The 11,656-nt window shown below is 31.7% G+C and overlaps 1 protein-coding gene across 1 annotated transcript; it reads left to right on the top strand.

Moving 5' to 3' along the window:
• Nucleotides 1–694: 694 nt before the first annotated feature.
• PITX2 (Pituitary homeobox 2) lies at nucleotides 695–11,179 on the top strand (the record flags this gene model as incomplete). Its single annotated transcript, XM_035733445.1, has 2 exons — nucleotides 695–1,597; nucleotides 9,095–11,179. The coding sequence occupies 2 exons, from the start codon at nucleotides 695–697 to the stop codon at nucleotides 11,177–11,179; spliced, it is 2,988 nt and encodes a 995-aa protein (XP_035587127.1).
• Between the last annotated feature and the right edge of the window lie 477 nt (nucleotides 11,180–11,656).

The raw sequence follows: 11,656 nt of genomic DNA on the forward strand, positions 1-11,656 counted from the left end.
ATAACATGTATATATAATTTTAATGGTTAAAGTTATGAGTTGATCTAAACTAGACAATCAATGAAAGCTTGGGACTCCACAAAAGTGTACACCCAAGATCCAGCATTCGAGACTCGAACCGAGGCCTTCAGTCTCGCGTACGATCGATTAACCTCTAGACCACTGAGCCGGCATCCAACGGTATTAATGGATTCATGAATTTAACTATTAAAATTACTACAATCTTTACAAATCCCCATTTTGATATATATGTAATATTGTATAGTGTATTTGATTATGATCTTAGCACAGTACCATAAGTCATTATATAAGATCTTGTTTTAAAAAGACTCTAGTCACTTAATCTAATAACAAATAAAAATAGTTTTCGTTTCATATTATCCTCAATTGAACGATCATTAGAAATGGGGAAACATTGAATGCCTTTTAAATTGTAGTGTATGATTATTTAGCACTGCATATCAAGAGATTTGAACATTCTAGGTTTGATTCCATATGATATTCTAACTATCAATGAAACAAGTGCTCTCTTTTTTACTTCTCTTCTGTTGATGTTCATTTGTGATGGAAATCATCATATGAAAGGTAATGAAAATAATCTTCATAAATCTTAATTTTTAAAAAAGAAAATAAAGCATATTTCCTATGAATAATAAAATATATTAAAATGTTTGTTTTCCAGTTATTAAACTCAATGTACATTCCACATACATCAGATCTTATTATATCAAATAGTATGTTACATTCAATAAATACTACTACTACTACTACTAATACTACTACTATTATGAATACTAATATTCATGATCAAAATACAACTGATTTATGTAAATTACATAAAAATGGAATAAACAATGATCATAATTTTGGAAATTATTCTAATTCAGATCAAATTTATCCCATAAATAAAAATTCATTTAAACATGATTTTGAAAGATTTGGTACGTCTTACACAATGGATTTGAATACTCAATTAACACCAATTAAATTAAACAATAATAATAATAATGATAATAATGGTAGTATTAAGAAGTCATTACCACCCGACTTATTAATGAATTATCAAACTGAATTAATGGAACGTAGTCCGAAATCTTTTAATTCTAAAAAAGAGACCATACATCAAAAAATAATCGATAATAATAATAATAATAATAACATACATAATAAACATGATCACTCCAATCATTTGTGTACTCTTAGTAACAATATATTTTCTTCTAATAATTTTATGAATCCTCTTACTAATATATCGATATCAACAACTTCTTCTATGATACATTCAAATCATTCACAATATAATGGGATAATTTCTAATAATTTATCAAAATCAAAAAATCAATCATCAATCAAAAATTTTACTGAACATATTAAATCAAATTTTGAAGTTTATGATTCAAATATAAATAATTCTTTAATAAATAAAAAGTATAATTGTCGTTCACAATTAAATAAACGTCAACGACGTCAACGAACACATTTTACTAGTCAACAATTACAAGAATTAGAAGCAACATTTGCTAGAAATCGTTATCCTGATATGAATTTACGTGAAGAAATAGCTACATGGACAGATTTATCAGAAGGTCGTGTAAGAGTAAGTTATTTATTTGGTTAAAATAAATGAATTGTTAATTAATTTCAATGGTTAAGATCATGAGTCAGTTGAAGCTAGACCACCATGGAAAACCTGTTGTGAGATAGTAAGTCACTGATGACAAAGGTGGATGTGTCTCTCGATTTCGTGGATTAGTTGGAGTTAGACATTAACACCTTTGGATGCTGGCCAGCTCAGTGGTCTAATGGTTAAGTGCCCGCGCACGAAACCAGTAGGTTTTGAACTCGAATCTCGCAGGGGGCGGGATCGTGGATGCGCACTGCTGAGGAGTCCCACAATAGAATGAAACGGCCGTCCAGTGCTTCCAGATTTTCCATGGTGGTCTAGCTTCAACTGGCTCATGATCTTAACCATTGAAATTACTATAATATCCGCAAAACCCATCTGATATGAATAGTTAATTAGTTCAAAATATTTGTATATTTTATTTTTTCTCTCTAATTAAAGGGTCTGGTATTCATGTCATTAGTTAAATGATAGTTGTCTAAGATTTAATATGACAATTAAGTAGTTAGACGTAAACTGTAAGAGAAATTGAGGTTGATATATTTTATTACGTTAATAAACTGTGTATCATAGTACCTTAATCCATTCATCATTTATCAGAAATCTGGGCACTTTAAAAATGGAGTAAATAAGCGTTACCTATAAAATTAAAATGTCGACCGTTTATTACTATAAGATGTCAGGTTTTTATATTAGAATCATCTAGTCTAATCTGATCACAATATGCACATGCTTCCTAAACGCCTGAACCAACCGTTATGCAAGTGAAGACAGTAAGGATATTTAGAAAGCTACATTTTCAAAATCGGACTAATGTGTACGCACCTCATCCGTATATATATATATATATATATATATATATATATATATATATATTATAACTATTATTAATCGCTTCATTCAATATCATATTTTCTTGGGACAACATATAATTCTCAGCACAAAGTATTTCAACAAGCTTCCCATTCTTATTTCATGATCGATTCTGACGATAAATATTGAGTGATTCCCAGTTAGATGTTAGCAGTTCAGGAATCGACATCTAAATAATGCTCATTCATTTCAATGCACATTGCCAGCAACCACAATATTTTTGATTGTACTTCTTTGCAACTTGTGCAGCGAAAGGTCTCAAACTTTTCATAGACACACCTGAATAGGTTATGCGATTAATGGACATAATGATGTGTTAAAACAAGCAAAAAACAGATGACTTGTTGAAATGTCTAGATGGCAGGAACAGGTAACCCAGATATTCAAGCATGCAGCCGTCTATTTCTATATGAAGTTTTAGCTAAATAAAAATGAACCATAAAAAGTTAGACATTAGCACCGTCGGATGCCGGTCCAGTGATCTAAAGTGATCGTAGATGCATTATTTACTTACTTGAACACATAAATATTGATACAAAGGGTCAACGAACATATATGCGCCACACAAGTCACTTGAGTTGTGTGTGAGCTGTGATACCGACTGGATGCCCAGACTGAAGCAGGCGTTTTTCTTAGGGGGTCACACCCCAAGCCTTCTACCGAAAGGTCTGATCTACAAGGCAGTGAAGCAACGTCAGGAGATGCGATCCCACAGTATCCGGTGACCAACAATTGGTTCACATGCCATTTGTTCCCTCAGGATACTGGAGCCCATGTGCACCACTGGTTTGGAACCAGAGTTTTTCAACTCCTCTAGCTAGACTCTCAGTATCCGCCAACTCAGTTAGATCACCGCACATTCGCTTTTTGTCCTCTCAATTTCGTAAACAACACCCTCGCCACGAGAAGGCAGTGAGTAGAACTTCCCTGGTAGTGGTGTATACACGTGGCCATGTGAGAGCACTTGGAGAGGGAGAGCGGACTCCCCCAACTCTTAGCCATACCAGGACATTTGAGGGCATTGTGGGTGCACATTGTTGAGGAGTCTTATACTAGGACGAGACGGTCGTCCAGTGCTTCCAGGTTTTTTATGGTGGTCTAGCTTTAATCGACTTATGAATTCGACTATTAAATTACTATACTCTCCACAAAACTCCCTTTATGATTTAGAAAATTGTCTCATTTTCCAAACTAAGTATTCGATCAAAATGAATGTGATATTTTGATAAATACCTGTCAACCTTCTAATATATCAATTTGCCTAAGGCTTAGTTGACCTTTGTCTTTCTTGACATTAATATCACTTCTCAAGTTGAGACAACATTAAATTCAATTTACACTCTTAAGCACATAGTTATAACTTAGTTGAATTGTGGTACATTACTTGACACAGCCATAATACAGTGATACATTGAAAATGATATCAATTAAAAGAAAAAAATGAAGCTAATTTGCAGGATAAGACATACCTTAAAGACATTTCACTCCAAGTTACTATATAGTTTCATTTATGATATATTAAATGGGTTATTTACGAGAAACCAATTATGTAATATTTCAACTAAATATGAAGTTAGACATTAATACCGTCGGATGCCCATTAAGTAGTCTAGAGATTAAACATTCATGCGCGAAATCAAAGGTCATGAGTTCGAATCCGATGCAAGGGATTGTGGATGAACACTGTTGAATAGTCCCATACTAGGATGAAAAAGGCTGTCCAGTGCTTCCAGGTTTTCGATGATGGTCTAACATTGGTCGATTCATGATTTCAATCAAAACTCAACAATCTCTACAACCTTATACTGATAAATATAAATAACTTTTTTCTAATTTCAATTATATCCTATATATATATATGATACATTAAATATTAAAACCATATTATTGTAATTCTTTAAAATTTATTCCTTATAAACTCAAATCAATCTTTCTTTTTCTTTCTCATAAATCTCAACTTCTAAATGATTCAGAAACAATCCCCCCCCTCCAACATTTACGATTAAATCTTCATTTTAATATTGAAGTAAAAGTCCTAGTTATATGCATTTTAAAAAAATAAATAAATAAACCAATAGGTTAAATGAACATTAATAGTAGTAAATTGTTGGTAAAACGAAATCCATGTAATCTATACTATTTGAGGTATGTATTTATTACTCAATAAGAAGACAGTCATCAATTTCATAATATCCGTTTTAAATTTTCATTTATTTATAGCTTTCTGTGGTAAAATTACTCATAAAATTTGTGAAAAGTCAAATTAAAGTGTGTTATTTTTTTTGTAATAAAAGTCTCTTCATTATTAAGATTGAAAATTTTTTAGGTAGAATAAAGTTTCCACGGGAAGAAAACTTATACACAGAATAGGGGGAGGGAAAGAGAGAGTGAGAGAGTTATGAAAATGTTCAGTATATAAATTATGCTAAAAGACAATACTAAAAAGCTATAAATGTCATATATCCTTTTGGAGATTATTCTTCCTATAATATGAATTATTAGTAGTATATATGATGGAAAACAAATTAGAAATCAAATTATTTGATACCAATGAAAAAAATATCACAGACTCGTATTATTCCGGAATAAAATGTAAACATAAATAGTTTTATGAATAGAGCCACTAAAGTTTAATCATACCTACAAGAATAACTATACTGGCTATAGACACTTTGTAACATGTTACAAATGTAAAGAAGTAAACAAAAATGACAATAAAATATTTCGTAATTTCAATTAATCAACCTCTTCAAAACTTCACAGTTTTAATCACCTAAAAATAAGAAACTTGTTCTAAAATCTAATTAAAGTTACATGACATTGAAGTATTCCACTTGTGTTCAAAAGAATCCTACTAAATCTCTAAAACAAGAATAAGATATTAGAATCAACGTGTTTGAATAACTTGACTAATTAATTATTTAATAGTGGCTTATGACATGTTGATCAAACTCTATCGATCAAGTTTCAATATACTTACTAGACAAAGGGGTTAAGCATAACCGTCTGATTATAAGCAGTTAATGACAGTCACCAGGAGCTTCATGATCTAGTTTCTATGCTGGCTAATACTTACCAACCCGACATATCAGTATTCTTCAGGGAGTTAATATTCTTCAAAAAATCTCAAATTAACCGTATACCAAGTAGCATTCATTAACCGACTTGTTATTTATGCATTTAATACGACTGTAAGGTAATTTTCATAAATAGTTTTCTCAAGAAAATATTATTTTCCTGAAAGGTTTCTCACTTAAATTACTTTGAAACTAGACAATTGATGACATACCCAGGAACTTAAACAGAGCTCACTCAATAATTATCTTATGATGCTGACGATTTCTTGAAATAATTGACAGTGGCAAATTATGAAATTCATGAATGTTTATCAGCTGGTTTTAAATAAATCTTAGTAATATATCAGTGATGTATTTTGTAAGACCATGGTTTTGTATTGAACTGTGGCTACTGCTTTAAATATAAGCAAGTTACAATTACTCATGGTAATGGTTTAAAACTCCATTTCCAATATGAACATGGAACATTTTGGTATGTAAACATGATTTAAAGTCATTGAATAGATATGTGCAATTGAAGGGTAAATATCTCTGTAAGTTAGACATGAACCAATCAAATTAACCATCCGACTGTCAAATTTAATTTATAACCCTCCCACCATTATTACCTAATAATTTTTTTATTCATTTCATGAGTTGACCAATATTAGACCACCGTCGGAAACCTGGAAGCACTGAACGGCCGTTTGGTTCTAGTATGAGACTCCTCAACAGTGCACATCCATGAACCCGTGCGCGGAATTCGAGCCCACGATCACCGGTTTCGCGCGTGATCTCTTAACCTCTAGGCCCCTGAGCTGGCATCCAATGATGTTAATATCTAACTTCAAGCAATCCACGAAATTGCGCGACCATCTTCCATTGTCTGACGTAGATACCTGTCTCTATCTGACAGATTAATTTCATTGGTCACGGCTTCTCACTAGAAGCTGAGGAGTCCCACACTAGGGCGAAACAGCCATCCAATGCTTTCGGGTTTTCAATAGTAATCTTAAATCGATCTATTCGTGATCTGAATCAAAAACTCAACAATCTTCACAACTTAAACAGTTGAGATCATGAGTCAATTGAAGCTAGACCACCATGGAAAACCTGAAAGCACTGAACGACCGTTTCGTCCTATTGTAGGACTCCTCAGAAGTGCGCATCCACGACCCCGCCTAGCAGGATTCGAACCCAGGACCTATCAGTCTAGCTTCAATTAACTCATGATCTCAACTATTTAAATTACTACAATCTCCACAAAACCCCTTCTGATATTAATCTCCACAACCCCATATTGATATTTAATAATTGTTAGAAATCACTGATGAGACCAGATGAAATCAAGAATAAAATCATATTTAGTTCTTCTATGAAGCAAGGTCATTTGATTTATGTAATCATGTTAATATCAGTCTATTATTATTAGTATTATTATTAATAATCTTATTATTATTATTATTTAAAACACATCATTCACTGTTCTTTAAACAGGCAGCTCATTAATCAAAACAAATAAGAATACTAATCCTTAGAAATAAAAATAAGTCATGTCAAAATTATGACATAACTTCCTCCTATATATATAGGGTATAATCTTATTATTTGTAAAACGACATCAATTAGTCTGACACTATTATTATTATTATTATTATTATTATCATTACTGTTATAACATGAGTTTTCACAATCTGTTTATTTTTGACATCTTTCCATTTACCTATTAGATAAAAACTATTTATGTATATACATATACCTAAAAAAAATTCCTCCTTTTTTTAAAAAAAATAACCCGAATTGTTTGTTGTTTTTCAAATTTCATGATAATATAGTCTATACCATACAAGAAATAATTTTGATTGTTGTTGAGTAAATGGGGCAAATAAATGAAAACTTCTCTAGAGAATTAATAATCTACCTTCGTTTTTTTTTCTTTTTGTTTTTCTCTAAGAAAAAAAACACAAGAAAAGAACAATAAAATTAATTAAAAGGAATAATTAGTCATTATTTTGAAATTGATCATTTCTGTTATTAAACGTTAGGTAAATGTATTAATTTATGTGGATAAAGTATAAATTTTCTTTTGCATTTCAATAGTGGAGATCATGAGTCAATTGAATCTAGACCACTATGGTAAACCTGGAAGCATTGGATGGCTGTTTCATCCTGTTGTGGGACTCCACAGTAGTGCACATTCATGATCCCAGCCTTAGCGAGATTTGCACCCAAGATCTATCGTGGATGTGCACTACTGAGTAGTCCAAAAATAGGATGAAATGGTCATCTAGTGCTTCTCGGTTTTTCGTGGTGGTCTAGATTCAATCGGCTCATGACCTCAACTACTGAAATTGTAATATCCATAAAACCCCTTCTGATAATAATCATCTGCTCACTAGTGACTGGCTTCAAGAGGTATTTCCTGAAGTTCTAGTGAGAAGCAGTGACTAGTGGAGTTCAACCGGGTCTGTTGTGAGATAATACCTCACTAAAGACAACGATGGATGTGTTACACCATTTCGTGGACTAGTTAGAGTTAGACATTAAGACCATTAGATACCGGCCAGTTCAGTGGACTAGAGGTCAATCGTTCGCGCGTAAACTCGATAGGTCCCGGGTTCGAATCTTGCGGGGCAGGATCGTGGATGCGCACTGCTGAGGAGCCCCACAATAAGGCAAAACGACCGTCTAGTGCTTCCGGGTTTTTCATAGTGGTCTAGCTTTAATTGACTCATGATCCCAACTTTTGAAATTACTATAGTATCCACAAAAAACTCTTTCTCTTAATTGTTAAAATAATTTACATTATGAATCCAATAAAAACTAGAAGACTACTGGAGAGTACATTGCACCTGTTTTTCGTCCTACTATGAAACTCTCCGACAATATCCATTCAAACGCCAGATTTTCAAGATTTACATCCTATTTTATTTATAACTATTCCATTAAATTATCAGAGACTGGAATTTACTGTCCCATAACTAACAGCAATTTCTTCTTGGTTGTTCAATATTCAAACCAAATTTTGACATAAATTTACTGTCGCAAATGCTAACTATCGCAGATTCATAACTGACTTTCCATAGCTTTACAGCCATTTCGATATTTATCAGTTTTTTAAAGGAAATCTTTTTAAATTCATGAAACTATAAGCCACAAATGCTTTTTAATAAACTCAACTTTCAATCAATTTAAAAGTCAGATTTATCACCTCCATCAACTAGTTATGAATGGTTATTTCATTGATCTTGTAAATCCTTCTACGGGGACAAGAAACCGATTTTATGAAATCCTCTTATAACTCATAACTACAATACCACGTGTCACAATTTAAGTTTTGTGTTTGAAGTAACAAGGTAAGCATGTATTAGATTCCATTTAATTCTGATTATAAATGAGCTAATACGTTTCTAAATGGAGAAATATCAATTTTACAACCTGAAAAGCTTTTGTAAAAATAAATTGTTATACTATTTTTTAGCATAATCTGCATTGATACCTTCAATTAAAGTGTTTCTTGAATTTCAATCCCTTACTAAAGGTGTGGTTTAAAAATCGTAGAGCGAAATGGCGAAAACGTGAAAGACACCTAGATGTTGTATTACGTGGAACCATAACTAATCCTTTTGTGCCATTAATTCGTTCTGGAGTTGGGCATCCACCGAATGGACTCGTCAACCATCCAATATATGGGACAACTGGACATAGTTTTCCATCAGTACGACAAAATCAATTGTCTAATACAATTTTAACATTTTCACAACCACAAGGATCATATTTTCAAAATTCTTCCACGAATAATTCGCGTAATCCTTGTCCATTTGTATCTAGCTTACCATGTGATAATGTATTACCAAGCTTGATAAATAGAAATAGCCCGAATTCTCTAAATCAACATTTTGCTGATTTTCCAAATGATAATCGGAGTGATACAGATGAGTTTCATAGTTATCATGTTGGCTTGCCAGGTACATATCCGCTTAAATCTATCAGCAATGGCAGTAATAATACTAATACTACTAATAATGTGTCAATCTACTCTACACCATATTGTATGTCACAGAATGAAACAAATTTACACATGGGATTACCGGTACGTTTACCTCATTCAACATGGATAACAAATTTCAATAATATTGATAATAATAGTAATGATAATAATAATAATTTACAATCTACAGATTTCAGTGCAGCAGCCTTTGCCGCATCAAACATGTTGAATACCTATTCATCAGTAATTCATGGAATCAATTCAACAAATCTACTTGGTTTCAATACGAAAAAAGATTCTAATAATTATCCTTCTTTTGCTTCTTCATCAAATTCATTTTTATCTAATGAAACAATCAATCATACAGTTAATCCGCTATTAAGTTATTCAAATCACTTACAAAATACAAGTTTACGACCATTGGATGTATCACTCACTACTGAAAATACCGTCACTAACAGTAGTTGTCTTGAATCGACGTTATTTTCATCAGGAACACTGTCATCGATAGGAACAACATCAGTGACAGGATTGACAAGTATGCCTAATTGGCCATCTATAAACAAGCCTATGAATTCAAATCAGTACATAGATGATTTTCCTTCAATAAAAATGAACACACGTATGGATGACGAAATCAAACTTCATTCAAAACAATTTTTATTTGATGACATAAATAGTTCTTTGAAAACATTGAAAGATACCAAAGATTATATGAAAACGTCATTTACAAATGAAAATAAACATTCTTTGCAACAAGTAATCAATTCTGATCATAATACTACTAATATAAGTAATATACATGATTCAGAACTAACTGACAGTATACATTTCGATAATTTTATTCATCCTTTTATTGTAAAAAACGAAACCTATTTTAATACAAATGAAATTACTGAATCCATAGATTGTATGAATACCAATCGTAATTTTTCATCATCACCTCCATCCACAATACCTTCGGTATTAAATTCACTATCTACAAAGAAATATGATTACTTACAATTAATGAATTCATCACAATCAAATGAATTATTTTTTGATAGTACCAACCATCGTAAAGTAAATGGACAAAATTTCAAATTAGAAGAACCATTATCTATAAACAAATCATTGATTCAGTATCATCCATATCGTCAACATATGCGTCATACACATCCACAATCATTTCAACACCAGATAAATGAACCTGTACTTATGATACCTGGTAGTACAAATAATTTTTCATTTCTACCGACTGCAGCTATGATGGCCGCAGCTGCTGCCGTAAAAATGAATACAAATGTATGTAATGCTACAAATTTTAATGAATCAAAATCATTAGTACATATTATGTCAAAGAATTCTATTCCAACTAATACAATGACTAACCCAACATTATCAGAACGATATACAAATTTAGGCAAATTCTCTACTATATCAGACACAATTTTAACAGACTCTTCAAGGACAACAATAGTATCATCATCACCTTCATCATCATCGAATATTATAAATGATAAACAAACTAACCATGGAAATTATCGAAATTCAATGTTGACGCATTATGTTCTACCGCAAAGTATTCATGAAACAAATCAATTAAATGAAATTAATCCAATTTCAAGTTCAAATATTTATCAATTCTATAATTAATATCCGAAGAAAAATAATAAGATAGAATATTGAAACAATTGAGGGGAAAAACATCTAACTGATTTGAATATCTTCCAGCTACTTTAGAAAAAAACTAATTATTTCTTTCTGTACTATATCCTTATACATAACTTTCTTTTATATATTACTATCATTGAAGTAACCACTTCTATGAATTCGGTGTTTATTTTGTTGTGCTAATGAGATGTAGCAACTTGGACAAATGAATATATGTACCCGATCCTACGTTATAACTGACTGACTGACTTTTATTTTAAAATTTGCTTATCTTTTAAATAAGTCCACATAAATTTATGAAAGCAGCTGATTAATATTAGGTTATCTTAAACACAAAAAAGGCAGTGTATTCACATTTCAATAAACGAAAATCACCACATAAACATTCTTATCATTGTAGTATGTCCATTTTATGTTCATGTTGTAGTAATAATGTGGTCTTAATCAGGTATCAAATGA

Source organism: Schistosoma haematobium, chromosome ZW (genome assembly GCF_000699445.3).
Source record: "Schistosoma haematobium chromosome ZW, whole genome shotgun sequence".
Classification (NCBI taxonomy): Eukaryota; Metazoa; Platyhelminthes; class Trematoda; order Strigeidida; family Schistosomatidae; genus Schistosoma; species Schistosoma haematobium.